The 19,521-nt window shown below is 45.7% G+C and overlaps 1 protein-coding gene across 1 annotated transcript in view; it reads right to left on the reverse strand.

The window, feature by feature from the left end:
• Window positions 1–19,521, reverse strand: part of MMS19 (MMS19 homolog, cytosolic iron-sulfur assembly component) — a 150,702-nt gene that overhangs the window by 59,381 nt on the left and 71,800 nt on the right. Inside the window, exons 12-17 of the mRNA XM_030202895.1 lie at window positions 12,331–12,469; window positions 10,305–10,459; window positions 6,760–6,838; window positions 6,315–6,440; window positions 1,651–1,729; window positions 1,314–1,411 (exon numbers count right to left, since the gene is read on the reverse strand). Coding sequence (XP_030058755.1) covers window positions 1,314–1,411; window positions 1,651–1,729; window positions 6,315–6,440; window positions 6,760–6,838; window positions 10,305–10,459; window positions 12,331–12,469 — 676 coding nt within the window. The remainder of the gene's footprint in view (window positions 1–1,313; window positions 1,412–1,650; window positions 1,730–6,314; window positions 6,441–6,759; window positions 6,839–10,304; window positions 10,460–12,330; window positions 12,470–19,521) is intronic.

Below are 19,521 nucleotides of genomic sequence, written 5' to 3' on the forward strand. Positions count from 1 at the left end.
TGGTTATGAGTCAAAAGCAATGTTAAAGAGGTGGGCTTTCAGTCTAGATTTAAAGGTGGCCAAGGATGGGGCAAGACGTAGGGGCTCAGGAAGTTTATTCCAGGCGTAGGGTGCAGCGAGACAGAAGGCGCAAAGTCTGGAGATGGCAGTAGTGGAGAAGGGAACAGATAAGAAGGATTTATCCATGGAGCGGAGTGCACGGGAAGGGGTGTAGGGAAGGATGAGTGTGGAGAGATACTGGGGAGCAGCAGAGTGAGTACATTTATAGGTTAGTAGAAGAAGTTTGAACAGGATGTGAAAACGGATAGGGAGCCAGTGAAGCAACTTGAGGAGAGGGGTAGTATGAGTAAAGCGACCCTGGTGGAAGACGAGACGGGCAGCAGAGTTTTGAACTGACTGGAGAGGGGAGAGGTGACTAAGTGGGAGGCCAGCAAGAAGCAGATTGCAGTAGTCTAAACGAGAGGTGACAAGGGTGTGGATGAGGGTTTTGGTAGAGTGCTCGGAAAGAAAGGGGCGGATTTTACGGATGTTGTAAAGAAAGAAACGACAGGTCTTGGCAATCTGCTGGATATGAGCAGAGAAGAGTCAAAGATGACCCCAAGGTTTCGAGCTGAGGAGACAGGGAGAATGAGAGAGCCATCAACAGAAATAGAAAACGGGGGGAGCGGGGAGGTGGGTTTGGCGGGCAAAATGAGAAGCTCAGTTTTGGTCATATTTAATTTCAGGTGGCGTTGAGACATCCAGACAGCAATGTCAGACAAGCTCCCAAAGGTTATGCAATTGCATCAGGACTGTAAGAAAAGCCTGAATCTTGATGGCTATTATAAAAATCTGCCTGTTATTTTCAGGTATTTTATGTTGATGTCCATCATCTTGGGGAGGAAATAATAAATGTAATGTTTAATTAGTGGTGTCCAGTGTACAGGGCTCCTCCCCTGTCTCCTTTCCCCTCAAACATTCATATTCAGCCTTCATCTAATTTTAGCAGGTGCATTACTTCCACTTGGCTGGGTGAAAGAGCCATGCCAAGTGCCCTAAGAGTCATTTATGGCCCCCAGTAGTGTAAAATATATAGGATCCACATCGAGCTCAGTGCTGCTGTAATTCATAAACACACTCTGGTTCTGCCCAGATAAAATATGTACTTCCATGTTCATTAGTCTCCTGCTTGTAAATCCAGGTTATTCCTTCCATTTTGATTCTCATTCTGATAATTTTAGGTAATTTTAGCTGCTGCAGATACTTTGACTGTTGATTAGGGGACACCACAACTTCTGAAAGGGCACAGTGGGCTTCAAATTTCAAGGACATACCTGTCTGTAACTTTTCAGAGAGCTTCGGTACCATCCTGCTGGTAAAGGAAGATGGGTAAATTCTGGCCAGAGACCCAGAAGCGTCCATTGCTGCCAAACTGTTAAGTGAAGAAAGCAGGAATAAGTGAGGAAAGCAGGAGTGTGAAACGCCCTTCCTCTGCAAGGTGTCTAAGAAGACAGCAACCAATGAGAGAGATGAAAAAAACACCATGCTATAAGCCAAATCTCAGAGGCACATGTAACAGAGGCAAGGCTGTTTGCAAATTAGCACAATTCCCAGCTACCTCCTTCCCCCAGGGTTGATGGGAAAGATCCTCAAACCCCAAGGAATACCTACTGATTTCGTGCATCCTTCTCCACAATGAGTCTGTACAGGTGATCCACCACCAGCTCCATGTCTGAGGCTGAAAAAAATCCTGAAAACAGAAAGGACATGGTTTGCGTGAAAGTTTCCTGACAAGAGTTCATTCAAGTATTTATATACAGCTTAAGTCTAAGTGTTTTACAGTTTCATTTTACAGGAACTGGGACTGTCCCTAGTGGGCTCACAATCTAAGCAGTACATTGTACTATTGTTCCACCTGGGGCAATGGAGGGTAAAGTGACTTGTCCAGGGTCACAAGGAGCTGCAGAGGGAATTGAACCTGGTTCCCCAGGTTCTCAACCCACTGCTGACCATCAGGCAGCAGCGGGAATCGAATCCAGTTCCCCAAGTCCGCAACCTGCTATGTACTAATCATTAGGCTACGCCTCCACATCGGTTCTCCCTTCTCTTTCATCTCCTCAAGGTCATGCAGGAAACAAGAAGATTCAGTTACACAACTGATGCTGCAAGCATAGCAAGAGGGCATAGGGGTTGGCCCTAGCAGACTTGTGTTATCTGCATCAAAGGGGGGAGGGGAGGATAACTGCTCATTTTGTTAAGACTCTTATTCAGAGGGAAGTCTTGAGTTTTGCCACCAAAAAAGGCACACCCAAGGAATTATCTTTATTTAATCAAACCATGAAAAAGTCATCTTAAACTTGCTCCAGATGAATTCAGGACCAGGCAGACACACTGCCTGTCACAAAGTTGCATTGCTAGCACCAGGGTCTGGACTCTGGCTGAAATCTTCATCACACAACAGCTATGTTGTGAACATTCTTTTTTAGATTTGTGCACTGGTTCAAAGTCTCCCAGACGACAATGGATTTAATATCCATGAAACAGCTGAGAGTGTGCCACCTGAACTCGTTACTAGAGGCGTAGCTAGGTTTTGACATCAGGGGGAGCAGACTTTTATAAAATAGGCACCGGTGCAAGGCTGAAGTGCCAGGAGAGAGGGGAAGAGTTAAAATCCTTATAGGAACATGAGATTGGTGACTCAGCTGTCTGGGCAGGCTAAGGTGGTGTGGGGTGGGCCTAGGGTAGGGCTAGCTAAAATCCTTAAGGTGAGGGCAGCACCCATGTCAGCAGAAAAGAAACAGCAGGGGCACTTTGAACACAGCAGTGAAAGACCCCTTCACTGTGTCTCTGGTGTATCTCAATTGCTGATGGTATAATGCACATTGAATACACTCCAGGGAATTATGTGCTGAAAACACCCAAATACTGTACCACAATAATACAAATTATTAAACAGAACAGTATTTGCAGTATTCTGGAAATATATGCAGGTACTTTTAACACTTGGCTCCCAGTCAGTCCTAGCTCCTCAGTCCGGCATCTTCCTGTTGGCTACTTTAACAGAAATCTTGTGGTTACTGACAACCATAAAATGATTTGCCTAACAAAATTTTTAATAAATTGCCAAATGGCCACCCAGGATTTAGATCTACTGGTCTTTAGTTTACTGTAGAGTAACAAAGCATGTTTGGAATAGGTATTAGCTGTATCTAATGGTTAAAGAAGTGAGCTGAGAACCAGAAAAGCCAGTGTTCAAATCCCACTGCTGCTCCTTGAGAGTTTGAGCAAGTCACTTAACTCTCTATTACCTCTGGTACAAACTTACCCCCCCCCCCCCCCCGTTTACTAAGCCAAACTAGCGGCTGGCGGTGCACTAATGCTGACACAGCCCATTCACTTTGAATGGGCTGTGTTGGCATGGCCATGCGGCTTACAGGGGGGTTAGACTTTAAGCCTCCAGGAACAGGAAAATACCTGTTATACCTGAATGTAACTTGCCTTCAGCTACTACTACTATGAGGTATGAGCTAAATACTAATCTAAAATCCAGTACCAGGTATACTGTGAAGTAATCCAAACCCTACAAAAGTCACTCAGGACCTATAGAGCAACTCTAGCATACCATTATAACACCAACTTCCAGGAATCACACAATAGGGGCCTAGCTAGGAAAAGGCAACACCGTAAACACTGTAGTGCACTCTACAACATCAATACACCTATTGTAAAAACTAAATAAGCTGTATTAGTACAGATTGATCCTATACAGAAATTCAGTACTTAACAGAATAACTGGCCTCTTTCACATACACAGAACACACAGACCCTCACCAAATACAGACTAAGTAACCATAACCTAAAAATAGAAATATGTAGACAAAAATTAATCTGAACCCTCAAGAAGCCAGACTCTGCATACATGGATGGCAACACCAGAAAAGTAGAAACAATGATGCATGACCCTCTATACTGTGCAAAACAAAGATAATAGCTGCAAATTTCAATAACTGACATATTCCAATCACTACATTAGAAATTAACAAATACAAATTAAACAAAAACAGAAAATAAGGTGACATCTTTTTATTGGACTAACTTAATACATTTTTTGATTAGCTTTCAAAAACCAAAACCTCTTTCCTCAGGTCAGGTAGTATGCTGCTTTCATGGTAAATTGTCCTGGCCTGAAGAAGATGGTTTTGGCCTCTGAATGCTGGTAAAAAATTATATTAAGTTGTTACAATAAAACGTATCACCTAATTTTCAATTTTATGTTTTATTTTTATTAACCTTTAGATAGGACCAATATAGCTGCCACACTACTTTATCATGAATTAAAAATAAAATTCTTTTTTCTACCTGTTGGTCCTAGTCTCTGGTTTCTGCTTTCTTCTGTCTTCTATTAACTCTCTTGTCAGGGTTTTCTCTCCATTTCTCTTTTTTCTGTCTTCTTCACTTCATCTATTTCTGATGCTCATCTTTCTCTTTCATTTTTCTGCTTCTGTTTAGAATTCATTCACTCTTACTATCTAATCTTTAAGCTCCTTTCTTTCACTGAATCTATCTACAGCTTTCCATATCTTTCCCTCACCAAGGCCTATCATTCCCCCTTTTTCTTATTCCCCATTCTTTTATTAACTCTTCCCTCTCTCCCTTTAACATATAACATCTCCTCTTTTTCACCCTCCCCTGCTATGCAGCATCTCCTCTGACTCCCCCCTCGCCATGCAGCCTCTCCTCTCAGTCTCTCTCTCCCCATCTGACTGCCAAGCAGTATTTCCACTGTTTCTGCCTCTCCACCTGTCTCTCTCTTCCCCATCCAGAATTACCCATCTCTCTCTATGTCTCTCCTCTCCCATCCAGATTCACCCTGTATATCTTTTTCACCCCAATCCAGCATCACCCCATCTATCTTTCTTACCCATCATTGCCCTGTCTCTCTTCCCCTATCCAGAATATCTCACTCTCCCTCCCCATCCAGCATCACCCCATCTCTCCCTTTTCTCTGCATCCAGCACCACACTGTTTCTATCCCCCCCCCCCCAATCCAACATTATCCAGCTCCCTTTCTCCATGCTAACCCATCCAACATAATGCTGTCCGTCTCTCTTCCTCCCACCAATCAAGCACGACCTCATCTCTTTTTCATCATCTCTCTTCCCCATCTGGCATCAACCCCTCTCTCAACGTTTCTTAGCATACCTCCTTTCTCTCTTCCCCTCTCTCCCAGTCATCCCTTTACATCATTTCTCAAGTTTGATGGTGGGCGGCAGCGCTATCAGCTCTAAAAACAAAGTGAAAGCATGCAGGACCATTTTCCTGCGTGCGCCTCTGCTGTTCTGATGGTCACACCCTCTCTGATGTAAACTTCCTGAATCAGAGGGCCAGTGACCATAGGAAAACAGCAGCCGCAAATGTGGGAAAATGGTCCCGGGTCCTTTCACTTTGTTTTTAGAGTTGACAGTGTTGCTGCCTGCCAATAAACTTGAGAAATGATGTAAAAGAATGATTCGGAGAGGAGGGGAAAGAGAGACCTGTGAGGGAAGTGGGTCCAGCATTAGGATAGGTAGGTGCCTGCAGCAGCAGGAGAGGTAGGCGCCGTTTTTATATGAAATCTGTTTGGGAGAGTGGCCGCTCCACTTGTGGCCCCCCCCCCCCCCCCCCCAGCTACGCCTCTGCTCGTTACACATTCTGTGGCTGGTAACCTATCTGCTGGCATTTCTTTTCCAGAAAATTAGTGAACTAACTACTAACTTACTTTTCCTTGCTTGTTAGTGCTGGCTGTAATCAGTTCAGAAAAGTGCAGCCTACCTGTACTGGAATGTACTGATGAGCTCGACTTATAAAACTCTTTATAGAAATTCTACCCTGTATTCGACTTAATGAAGTTTTCATTGGACATATACATTTACAAGGCTTGTAATTCAAACACGCACAAGATTTTTCTAATAATTTCGTAGCTTTAAGGTATTTAAAAGCAGGTAAGAAACTCCTCAAGTGTTAGACATCACAATGTGTACAATAGGAAGCAAAAACACCTCCCACATCATGTATCCTCTTCTCTTCACCCCGCTCCCCCCCCCCCCAAGCTTACAACTCATCTGGGAAAATACAGCTGATGCTGCATCAAGGCACAAAGCAGCCAAACGGAAATTATCCTCAAAAATAGCTTCCAGAAACAGAAGGGCCTTAGAACCAGCAATTATGGTGGCAAGTGATATTTAGGAAGGCTTGAAATGGGATATAAAAAGCACCTGTAAGTCACATATTTTTTTAAGCTCTGTCATGCGTCAGAGCAGTCACTTTAACCTTAGCCAGAATTGTTAAAGACAGACCTTGTAGTGAGCCCAAGACCGTCAAAGCTTTGATTCCCACTAGCTGCAGTTGGACATTAGGGTCAGTTAGTGCAGAGTACACCACAGTGCAGAGAGAGTCTTTGAAGCCTATGAGCGCATTCTCATCTGAGGAAGGGGAGAGAGAAGAAAAAGAGCAGATTTCATCAATACAAGGCAGTGGAATAATGCTGAAAGGGAACTTAGTCCAATAAAAGCTATCAAAGATGCCAAAAAATCCAGTGTAATAATTGCAACGCTGATCTGTCCCATTACTGTAGTGGAACAAACTCTCATCTATACTACTGACTTCACAACTTGTTTGGTGCACGCAGATGTTCAAGTGCCCAAACAAATGCTTCATCGTTTAGGAGACTTGAGACTTTGGAAAGCAGCTGAGTTCATGCATATTCAATTAAACTAGCATTCCAGTGTCTGGAAGTCTTACCTTCCTCTTCATGTATCCATTTCCCCTGCAGCTTCAGGAAACCCAGAAGCATCTCCAAGATTGTCCTTCGCTGACTGCTCTGCAAGGGCGAAAGGGCACAGATAAGAGTCTCCCAAAACTGGCAAAAGGCTTCTGACACCTCTACAATTCCTGCTGAAATGCTGTCTGACTTGCTTTAATATGTAAAGGTAAGAGATTTGTTTGGGGGGGGGGGGGGGAAGGGGGAGGCAGCACCTTATTGTTTTACTGCCAGCTAAAACTTTAGTATGCTGCAGACGTAAGGAGAAATTAGGTCCTACCTGATAAATTTCTTTCCATTAGCTCTTCCCACTATTCCAGAACCTGTGGAATAGTTGAGTTCATGAACCAGCAGGTAGAGATAGAAATAAGGACCTGAAAACTGAGCTAAGATATCTCTCTCTTGGCATCCAGTCCAGCTCCTCAGTATTTACATAGACAAGCAATAAGGATAATACTCAAAATAAACACAACAACCTTAAACAACTCACTAACCTAACACTAACTAGACGAGCAAACACATATGGACCTCTCTCACTGCTAGATAACTTGTAGAGAACAAGAGATAAAAAACAATAGGGCAGACGATCCACAAGACTCAATGTGGCAAAAGCATAGAAGCAGATCTGAAGAAAATCTTATATTTAAAAGGATTTTATTCACTACAACAGATAAAAGAATCACATGAAAACCCTGGCTCGATAGTTCCCATTCTCCCAGGTCCAAGGAATGCCCACCAGCGCATTCAGCGCTACCCTGAGCTCCAAACGATTTATCGACCACTGAGATTCCTGTTCTGTCCAGGTGCCCTGTGCCAGATGGAACTTGTAATGAGCTCCCCAACCCAACTTGCTAGTCTCCATTGTTACCACCACCCATTGTGTTATTGGAAAGGGAGATCAGACGGTCAAATTCCTTGGTGACAACCACCACTGGATATTCCATCTGGCAACCAGCGTCCAAGGAAGATGAACATCATACTTTTGTGATACCGGAAATCAAGGGCTGGAAAGAGACTCCTGTAATGGCCACATATGAGCCCTTGCCTATGGCACCACTTCCATCATTACCATCATTGACACCAGAACCTAGATGTAGTCCCAGACCCTGGGCCTGCCTTGACTGGGAAGACAATGAATCTGTTGAACCAGCTTCAACCTCCTGCATTTTTGTGAGAAAGATCCTTTGCCTTGTTGTGTCGAATAGAATGCCCAGATACTCCAGCGTCTGCAATGGAGTTAGTGTGCTCTTCTCAAAATTTAACACCCAACCCAATGACGGCAAAAGATGGACAACTTTGTCCATCGTCGCCATGCTGTCTGAGTAGGACAACACATGAATAAGCCAGCCAGCCATCAAGATATGGGTGAACTCTGATTCCCTGGCGCAGAAGGAAGGCCACCACCACTACCATAACCCTGGTAAACATTCTTGGTGATGAGGCAAGTCCGAAGGGCAAAGCTCTGAACCGGAAGTGATGGCTCAGCACCGCAAAACGTGGAAACCTCTGATACAGCGGCCGTATGGGTATATGCAAGTAGGCCTCCTTGAGATAGAGGGTGGAGAGAATTTCTCCTGCTTGAACCGAGGCTATGACTGCCCTTAGTGTTTCCACTCAAAGGCAGCGGTTTAGACCTTTGAGATCTAAGACCAGAAAAAAGGTGCCTTCCTTCTTTGAGATAATGGAAAGGAGTATGTGCCTTCTCATTGTTCGGCCTGGGGAACAGCAACAATGGCCCGGAGCACCAGCAAGGAAACTATGGTGGCATCAACCTCCTTTGTTCCCCTTTTGACAAGAAGACTGCAAGAAGAGAGGAGCGACTGGGCAACAGAATTCCAACTTATAACCTTCTGTAAGATTATCCAGAACCACTAGTCTGACATGATTTTAGACCACTCCTCCCGAAACTCCTGCAGGTGTCCTCCCACTGGAGGAAGAGAAGAATGAACCAGCCTCAATTCATTGCAAAGCTGTGGAGGCACTGGGTGCTCTAGCTAAGAGGATCACTTCCTGTCTGCACAAAAGGAAGACTGGCATACCTGAAAGCAGGACTTCTGACCATACCGTTAACAACCAGGCCGGTAGCATCTGCTGTCTCAAATTCCCTGAAGAAGGATGACCAGAGGCTTTCCGCTTATCCTCCACCAACCACTGTGGCTTAGATTCCCCCAATTCTTTTACCAAGTTAGTAACCTTCTCCAAACAGCCACTTGCCCCGAAATGGCAGTTTAAGTAGACAAGACTTTGACGCTGCATCTGCTGCCCAATGCTGCAACCAGAGTTGATGATGTGCCATGACAGCCAAAGACATAATGCGGGCCATAACCCATAACATGCCATAAATAGCATCTGCTGAGTATGCCAACACCACTTCCAGCTGGGCATTATACCTGTTTTCCTACAAAAAATACTGCTGAGGAAGCTACTTAATGGAAATTACTTGGAATAAGTATGGACTCCTTTAAGTGCTGCCCAACACCCCTCTTCTTATTATAAAAGGAAACTATTGACCATTACTGTGACTGAAAGCCACTGAAGAGCTTCAAAATAAAAGCACTGACCCCCCACTGTGTATTTACGCCCACTGTTGGAATATCAGCAACCACTGCAATCCAAACTCAAGGCAGGTTACAATTCACATGCAGTAGGCAGGTCTCTGCCCTAGAGGGCTTACAACTAAGCTGGTACCTGGGGCAACAGAGGGGGTTGCTTGCCCAAGAAAAATCAGTGGACCCTTGCTTCCAGGTTTCTTAACCTGCTCTTCTACTAGGCTACTCCTCTACTCCAGCTAGTATGCAGTACTCTCAGTAGTTCCTTAGCATACAGTGCCACTCCCTGACTGGGCCCCAAGTGTCACCCTCTTAGCATATGGCTCGGATGTTTCCTAAATATCCAAACCAGGACACAAAATTGCCACACTCAAAAATTATTCAAACACAAATTCACAGCAATGGTTACCAGAAAAATATCAATACGGTTTTTTTTTAAAGATTTTTTTATGATTACCCTCAGAATTTTCCACTCAATGCTGCAAATGATAACATCACCTGACCAGCACAAAAAATATTCACATAAAAAGAATTACCCGATGAACGAAGTGCTGAACCACCAGGCAGTGATGTTATCATTTGCAGCATTGAGTGGAAAATTCTGAGGGTAATCATTAAAAAATCTTTTGGAAAAAAAAAAAAAAAAACGTATTGATATTTTTCTGGTAACCGTTGCTTTGAATTTGTGTCTGAATAATTTTTGAGTGTGGCAACTTTGTGTCCTGGTTTGGATATTTAGTATTATATTTTATATACCAGAGACTGAAGGATTTGTGTTATTAGTATCTATCGGTTCTTTCCTAGACAGAGGCGGACATGACCTAGTGACTGTGCATACAAAAAAAGCATTCTGACCTGTGTACTGTGCAATGGGATGTATATAACAGCAGATCCCAGCAGCTCCATGGACAAGTCTCATTTTATAACCTCCCTGTCTCTCAGAGATCCCCCCCCCCCAATCCACTCCCCACTCTCACCTGAGTGTGCTTGTTGTACTGCTCCAGCAGAAGTGGCAGTACGTTTGTGGTGATTTTATAGCATGACCTGTAGGAGGCACCAGCTGCAGCTTGAAGGAGTTTGGTGCTTGGCCATACTAATTTCATATCCGGCTCACAAAGATGGTGTTTACAGTCTGAAATAGAGATATTGAGAGAAGGCCAAAAGTGGAACATTATTAATCAAATCAAACTTGTCATGCAACAAGAAACAATTGGAATATGAATTAGCAGTCATATTCCTTTGCTTGAAATACTCTGATGGTTGGGCAGAAGTGTAAACTAAATTATTAATTTGAAAAGTAAAATATAATTTTGTAACTACATAAATATACACAGAAAACCAAATTATTTATCCTGTTAATGGCAAGATCAGTGCATGCTATCTCTCTCTAGCCCCATAATCACAACTGAAAGAAGCTATGGATCATTGAGAGAATTCTGCTATGAAGTGCTGTAAGAGGAATAGAGGCTGGGTGATGGGGAAAGGCTGAGAGTGGAGCTTTAGGGAGAAGAATAGAAAGGGGTAAGCAAATTAAAAGGGGTTACTGCCTAGGAGAGAAAGGCTGGGAGAAACAAAGGAGATGTAAATGGGTGAGGGGCTGGGTGATGGGGAATGCGCTGGGAGTGGAGCCGTAGGGAGAGGAATACAGAGGTCTAGGAAAGGGTGAAGGAGATGGAAAGAGGGTTCTGACAGGGAGAGAGAATTCTGCTGTGAAGGGCTGGAAGAGGCAGAAAGTAATTGTAAGGGGAAGAGAGGCTGGGAGTAAAGTTGTGAGAAGGAATAGAGGGAGTTACAAAGGGATGAAGGGCACTGAAAGTGGTTACTGGCTGGGAGAGAGAATATTGCTGTAAAGAGCTAGAAGTGACTCAAAGCTCTAAAGGGAAGAGAGGCTGAGTGATGCAGACAGCAACTGGGAGTGGAGCTGTGTGAGTAGAGAAGAAAACAGGTTGTGAGGGTGACATGAGCTCAGAGGGAGAGCATGGGCTGTAATGGGGAACAGAGCTGGGAGAAGTAGACATGATCTGGGAGAGAGGAAGAGCAGGCAGAGGGGACATAAGATGCAGAAGAAGAAGAGGAGCTGAAAGAGATGGAGTGTATCTGTGTGGTATCAGGAAATGAGGGGCTGAAACAGGTCATGATAGAGGGAAGAGACAAAGACAAGAAAAGGGATGAGGAGCGGCATGAGGGGGTAACAGTAGAAAGAAGAGAGATGAGAGAAGTTATAGAGAAAGGCTATGGAGAGACAAACACATGGAGTAAGGAGAAATGAAAGAAATGAGAAGACGACTGGAAAAGAATTCATAAAAGACAAAGAACACGAAGGCAGAAAGGAAGCATAAGAGAAGACCAATAATAAGCTGAGACAGAGGATACAAAGGTTTGGACACTGTTTAAGTTTAGTAAAGATTTCTGTGACAGCTGGGCTGGGGCAAGGGTGGGGAATAGCTGATATTTTGCCATTATCCTCCAGCCCTGTGGTCACCAAGATAAGTAAGTTATTTTATTGAAGGGACATGGGGGAGCAGAGGGAACTTTGAAGGAAATGGAGAGGAACATCGTTTTCCTTTTTCACAGAAATAAAACAATCATCCTGCCTGAGTGTAAGTGGTACGGATAGGCCAGGCTGGACTGGAAGGGATATGACTGGTATAGATGGGCTGTGGGTTGGGGTGGGGGATGAGAGGAGAAGAAGAAGAAAAGTGAGGTGGAATAAATTGGTGGAGATGAGTTGGGGTCGAGAAGGAAGACAGACTGATGACACATTCAGAGCTTCCCTAGCTCTTCTTTTAGCCATGAGTCCTCCCCCAGTGTGTGCGCTACCTGCTATACTCTACATCTAAATACGGCCTGGCCAGTTGTGCCTATGATCCTGTCGTACTTTATTTTCTTTTTCACAGACATGGTAGTGTGTGCCAAGTTCAGCACCCCCAATCATTTTGAAAAGATGACTCCTATGGTACAGGGTTTAAACCCCCTTAATACATAGAACCATAAGGAATTTACCCCGTAGAACACAGCTCAAGAAAGAGTCCAACACATCCTCTCCATCTGAGCCAACCACTGAACGAGACAGCGACTGACATAGAGTATGCAGGACAGATAAGCCCTCTGTTTCAATCTTCTCACTCGCTGTCTGAAACACCTATCACAAAGTGGAAGAACAGTCAAGGGTGAAAGAGACATCAGAGAGAACAAAATACACCCCTGGAGGTCACTTACCCAACCAAGTGACTAGAGCAGACCTTCCCCTTTATCACAGCAGTTTAGGGTTGCACTGACATCACTTTTGTTAACATTATAATCAAGTCTTTTCACCAGTTTGTAGTTCAGCAGTAATAGTTGAAAAATGGTCAAACTAACATTTTTTAATTTGAGGATAAGATTAGATGGGCCAAAGAATCTTATCTGATGACATATGGAAAAATTAGGTCTTACCTGAATTTTCTTTCCATTTGTCCTTCACACTATTCCAGAACTTGTGGGATAGTTGTGTCCATCAATCAGCAGGTGGAAATAGAGAACTGAAAACTGAGCTGAGAAATATCTTTCTCTCTTGGCATCCAGTCCAGCTCCTCAGTATTTATGTAGACAAGCAGTAAGGAGAAACTCAGAATAAGCACAACAACCTTAAACAACTCCGTAACCTAACCAGACAAGCAAAATTGTGTGGAGCTCTCTCATCAGTGGACAACTTGTACAGAACAAGAGATAACCTATAAGAACATAAGAAGCATCATACAAGGTGACAGTCATTATTTGACCTATTACTTCACACCGACTAAACATTTCAGAAACCTTGGGCAGGCCTCTAAAATAGTGGAAAGGACTAAAGGAAAGAAAATGATCCAGTAAGATCTAATTTCTCCTTTTATTATGTAGTTTTCCACTATTCCAGAACCTGTGGGATGTTCAAAAGCAATCCCGAAAGAGGGTGGGGGATCCTGGCGCTGCCACCCTGAGAACTGAAACCCCAAAACTGGCTTCTCAATGCACCAGAACATCCACCCTGTAGTGCTTGGTAAAGGTATGCGGTGTTGACCACGTCACCGCCTTGCAAATATCCATGGGAGACAGTAAGGTAGTCTCCACCAAGGATGTCGCTGTACGCTTCATAGAACGAGCCCACAAAGCCTGAGGAGCCTGCTTCCCCGCAAGCAAATAAGCCGACGTGGCAGCCATCTAGCAATTGTGAGCTTGGAAGCCATGAGGCCAAGCCTCTGTTTACCAAAAAGCACAAACAGCTTATCCGATTTGCGAAACTCATTCGTGACTTCCAGATATCTAATGAGATACCTACGCACATCGATAAGTGTCGAGGAAGAATACTGAGCCCCTGCGTCCTCTCTGTGAACAGACAGAAGATCCACAGATTGATCAAGATGAAATGCTGATATCATTTTCAGAAGAAAGGAAGGAACCGTGTGCAGAGAGACCCCCCGCCTGCAAAAAAACAAAGAAAGGGTTCATGACAAGAGACAGCCTGAAGCTCCAAAACACTATGCAAGAGCCACCAAGAATGCTGTCTTTAGCATAAGATCTTTCAAGGAGGCCTTCTGGCTAAAAAGGAGGCTTCTGAACAGCCCAAAGGACTAAATTAAGGTTCCACTCTGGACATGGCATACAAAAGCGAGGCTGCAAGCAGCCCACTCCCTGCAAGAATCAAACGATATCCGGGTGAGCAGCAAGAGACGTCTTCTATGGTCGGCCCCTGAAACAGGTCAAAGCTGCAACCTGAACTTTTAGAGAACCCAAAGCCAATCCTTTCTGAAGACCTGCCTGGAGAAATGCTACGATGTGCACGATCTGAGCAGAGAAAGGAGAAAGTCTGTGCTTAGAATACCAACCCTCGAATGTCCTCCACACCATCACATATGCCATGGATGTAGAGCGTTTCAAAGCCTGAAGTAAGGTAGCAATGACTGAATCAAAGTAACCTTTTCATCTCAACTGAGCCCTTTCAATGGCCAAGCCATAAGACCTAAGGCGCATGGATCCTCCATGAGCACCAGAACTTGCGGCCTACCATGGGCCAAAGAGGGAAGACATACAGTACATGTGTCTCCGGCCAGGGCTGTAGTGGGTCATCGATCCCCAATGAGTCCCGTTCTTTCCGACAGCTAAAGAAGTTGGGTACTATGGCATTCCTTTCATCGTCATCAAGTCCAGAAGTGGAGAAACCCATAGGTCCACTATAAGCTGAAACCCCTGACTGGATAGTTCCTATTCTCCTAGGTCCAAAAAGTGCCTGCTGGGAAAATCTGTATCCATATTCCAGAACCCTGTGATGTGAGCTGCTGACAAGCAGAGATTTTTCTCTGTCCAACTTATGAGGGAGGCCGCTTCCATTGCCATCGGATAACTGTGCGTACCGTTCTGCTTACTGATATAAGCCACCCCCCCCAAAAAAAAAACTCAGACCAGGGCCCCCGCCAGAAAGGGAGCAAAGTTGCATAAGGCATTCCTCACTGTCCTGCGCTCCAAGCGATTTATCGACCACTAAGACTTCTGTTCTGTCCAGGTGCCCTGTGCCAGATGGAACTTGTAATGAGCTCCCCAACCCAACTTGCTAGCCTTCATTATCACCACCTCCCATTGTGTTACCATAAAGAGAGCTCTGACGGTCAAGTTCCTCCTGGGTGGCAACCACCACTGCATACTCTGTCTGGCAACCAGCATCCAAAGAAGATGAAGGTCATACTTCTTCTGTGACACCAGAGACCAATGGCTGAGAAGAGACTCCTTTAATTACCGCATATGAGCCCTTGCCAGCAACACTGACCCCAGAATCTGGAAGTAGTCCCACCCTGGGCCTGCCTTGACTGAGGAGAAGATGAATCTGTTGAACCAGCTTCAACCTCCTGCGCTCCATGAGGAAGATCCTTTCCTGTGCTGAATCAAACACCCAGATACTTTAGCGTCTACGATGGAGTTACAAGTCTGCTTTTCTTGAAATTGATCACCCAACCCAACGACTGCAGAAGATGGACAACTTTGTCTATTGCCGCCACACTGTCCGAATAGGATGATGCACGAATGAGCCAGTCATCGTGATACGGGTGAACTCTGATTCCCTGGTGCCGAAGGATGCTGCCGCCGCCGCCACCACCATAACCTTGGTAAACGTTCTTCAAGCCACGGCAAGACCGAAGGGCAAAGTCCTGAAGTGGAAGTAAAAGCCTAACACCACAATACGTAGAAACATCTCTGATGCAGCTGCATATGGGTATATGCAAGTAGGCCTCCTTGAGATCGAGTGACTGCTCTTACAGTCTCTATGTGAAAGCGGGACACTCGGAGGCAGAAATTCAGACATTTGAGATCTTAAGACCAGATGAAAGGTGCCTTCCTTCTTGGGGACAATGAAGTAGACAGAATACCTGCCTTGTTCCTGTTTGGCCTGGGGAACTGGAACAATGGCCTGGAATGTCAGCAAGGAATCTACGGTAGCCTGAACCTTGACCGTTTTGGTTCCCTTTCGACAAGGAGGCTACAAGAAGAGAGGAGTGACCAGGTGGGAGAACTCCAACTGGTAACCTTCTGTAAGAATATTCAAAACCCATTGGTCTGGTGTGATTTTGGCCCACTCCTCCTCCAGCCTCACATCACTGCAAAGCTCTGGAGGCATTGCGCACTCTAGCAGAGAGATGAGGGACTTCCTGTCCACACGAAAGACTGACATCCCTGAAAGTGGGACATCTGACCACATTGCCGACGACCAAGCCGGTACCATCTATTGTCTCAAAGTCGAGATCCGGATGACTAGAGGCTTTCGGCTTATCCTCAACCAACTGCTGTGGCTTAGTTTCCCCCAGTTCTTTCACCAAATTACTTCTTCAAATAGCCACTTGTCCAAAAGGGCAGTTTAACTAGACGTGAACTTGATGCTGCATCCGCTGTCCAATGCCACAACCAGAGTTACCAACATGCAGTGACAAAGACATACTGTGAGTCGTAACCCATAACATATCATAAATAGCATCCGCCAAGCAGGCCAATCCCGCTTGCAGCTGACCGTTATTTTGCTTGACTGCTGATGGCATTTCAAGCACACTCTTGTCATGAACTTGCTGAACACTGTCGCTTGAAGGCCCAAAGAGGCCACTTCAAAGGCTTGCTTCAGCGAGCCTCCTAGCTTCCTATCCTGTAGATCTTTTAGGGCAATGCCCCCTACCACCAGCAAGGTGGTCTTCTTAGTTACCATCACAACCAGGGCATCCATTCTGGGAAGCTGTAATTTCTCTTTCTCCTACAGAACTAACGGGTAGAGGTAAGCCATGACTTCCCAATCTGAGACCCGCATCTGGTGAGACCTATTCTGCTGTAATCAGGCCCTGAATGTCCAGATGCATCAGGAAGGCCTTAGAAGGACCTCTAAGCCCCCTCATGATCAATGAAAATGGAACCTTTGATGAAGCAGAAGGCTCCTCAATGGAAAGCACCACCAGTGCCAAAGAAATAAGAGTACTGAGCTCTTCTTTACGAAACAACCTCAGTACTTTTGGATCTTCCTCCTCCTCAGGAGGGAGCTCTCAATGATTGCTCCTCTGAATAGACCGAGGTCATATCAGATAAGGAGGGTGAAGCAAAGATACCTTCATCTGCCCCTCTCGGAGGTCTACACGAGATCTTTTAGGAGTGGGGCGACAAACTGAAGCACCTTGCAGCAATCTAACTGCCCCTGCTTCAGTAAATAGGCCTGGTGTAAGAGCAATAAAAAACTCTGGAGAAAACAAAGATCCCAATGCAGCTGAATGCTCTGTTGAGCCCTGAGGCTGTAAAATGACCGCTGTACTCTGAGTGTGATCAGCCAGAAGTTGCTCCTCACTGCCAGTCGGTCTGACAAAATTAGGGTTACCATGTTTTGTTCTCTGAAAAAGAGGACACATGTCGTGCCCCTGCCCCGCCCACACCACTTTCACATCCTCGCCCCGCCCTTTCTCGCTCTCACCCCGCCACGTCACATATTTCCCTCCCCCCAGGTCACATATTCCCCTCCCATGCCCCCCCCCGGTCACCTCCCCTTACTATCTACTGCCCTGGTGGTCTAGTGACCTCTTCGGGGCAGGAAAGAGCCCCCTCTTTCCTGCTCGGGGCGCTGCCCTTGCCCTGCATCCTGTTACTGTGATGGTCTCGGGATTCAAAATGGCCACCGAGAGTTGAAGTCTCGTGAGGCCGCTTCAACTCTCGGTGGCCATTTTGAATCCCGAGACCGTCACACAGCAACAGGATGCAGGGCAAGGGCAGCGCTCCAGGCAGGAAAGAGGGGGCTCTTTCCTATACTGAAGAGGTCACTAGACCACCAGGGCAGTAGATAGTAAGTAAGGGAAGGGGAGGCTAGGATAGGCCCACCGCCCGCCTGTTTGTCCAGAAATCCGGACAAATGGGCGGACTGGCAAAACCCGCCCGGACACGTCCTCAAAAAGAGGACATGTCCGGGTAAATCCTGACATATGGTAACCCTAGACAAAATGGCACCCACTCCCGTATTTTCCTACATCAAACTGGGCACCTGCCCTGCCACAGAGCCCGATGACCCTGGCATATTCAGATGTTGCGTCAAATCCAAAGATGTGCTGCTGCCAATCATTTCTTCCACGTCCTGCGAAATTCCTGGCTTGCACACACTGCAACACCCAGATGCCAGCAGGCAGGTCCCATAGCAGGAACACTGATTAACTGCCTCCCTGGGAGTCGCTAATCACCCTGTCACAAGAGCAGCACGATGTGTTCCAAGCGGTGAGTCAGGATCCTCCTCTGCACTAAATAGAACTTGCAGCGGCAACCCTCTAAGCGGTACTGAGTCAAACTTTAGTTGTACTTTACCATTGCTGGCTGCTCCCTCTAAGTTTGCAGTCTCCACAAGTCTTACGTGCCACACTCTCCAGCAAACCTCTTTCCTTTTCCTTTTTTATTTCTTTTTCTTTTAAGGTTGTTGTGCTGGAAAAGGAGGGCTCCACAGGAAACAGGGGAGAGGTGAAGAGAGGGAAGAAATAAATTAGCAGCCACCAGAGACAGGGATCTGAAGACCTCCAGATATGACTCTGCAGACTTAAGCCACCCATAAAGCTCAACTGGGTTCCAGGAGGAAAACACTCAGAAGCAGAGGCTAAAAAGTGTGTCCACCTACCTGCTGGAGGCAGAAAATACTGAGAAGCTGGGCTGGATGCCAAGAGAGGTATGTCTCAGCTCAGTTTGCAGTTCTTTATCTCTACTACCTGCTTGTTGATGGACACAACTATCCCACAGGTTCTGGAATAGTGTGAAACTACATAATGGAAACTGTGTTCCTATGAGATATTAGTATGTTAAAGACATTGATTGAAAAATCATCAGCAATCCCTGTTCAGTGCCAGTTAGGTTTCTGGGATATCCACGATGAATATTCATTGTGGATAGCCTAGAAACCTGACTGGCATGAATATTCATTGTGGATATCCCAGAAACCTAACTGGCTAGGGTGCCTCCAGGATCAGGTTTGGGAACCACTGGGTTAAGCCTTTTCTTCTCCCCACCCCAGTCTGGTCTCTCCCTTTCTCTTTTTTCCCCACTCCCCCCCATGGGTCTAGCACTGCTTCATCACCTCTTTTACTCCCCTGCAATCCTGTAAAGTTTAAGTTGGTTGCCAGCAGCAGCATGACTAAGCTGCCTTAGGCCAGACCATGGGTCTTCCCTCTGTTGAGCCCTGCCACCTCTGGTGCAGTTTGCTGTGGGTGAGATACAGTATAGGGAAGACCCAGAGGGTGGTCAAAGGCAGCCTGTCATACTGCTGCTGTCATGGCTAAGACAAACAATGTAAACTTTATAAGACCATGGGGGAGTGAGAGAGGTGGACCCAGGAGAAGAGGGAAAGAGACTAGACTGGTGTGTGTGTGGGGGGGGGGGAGAAGCTGACCCAAGGCAAGGAGAGATGCCATTGGGGAGGGAGGGGTGCCACAAGCAATGAGATGGGGGCACTGGAAATAATGCAATGAGGGGGGGGGGGGGTGCCACCAAAGCAACTTGGCTCAGGACACCACTATCCCTTGAGCTGACCCTGGAAACTCTGTGTATACATTTTTCATGTAGGGTGTTCAGGCTGGGTTAAACAGTGGCATGCAGAGCTGTAATGAAGTATATTGCTGACTGGGCAAGAAAGCATATTTGTGCCAATCCCATCTTTCACCTTATGCCCCCTTACACTCAGATACCCAGTTC

The sequence above is a fragment of the Microcaecilia unicolor genome, chromosome 5, assembly GCF_901765095.1.
Source record: "Microcaecilia unicolor chromosome 5, aMicUni1.1, whole genome shotgun sequence".
Taxonomy (NCBI): Eukaryota; Metazoa; Chordata; class Amphibia; order Gymnophiona; family Siphonopidae; genus Microcaecilia; species Microcaecilia unicolor.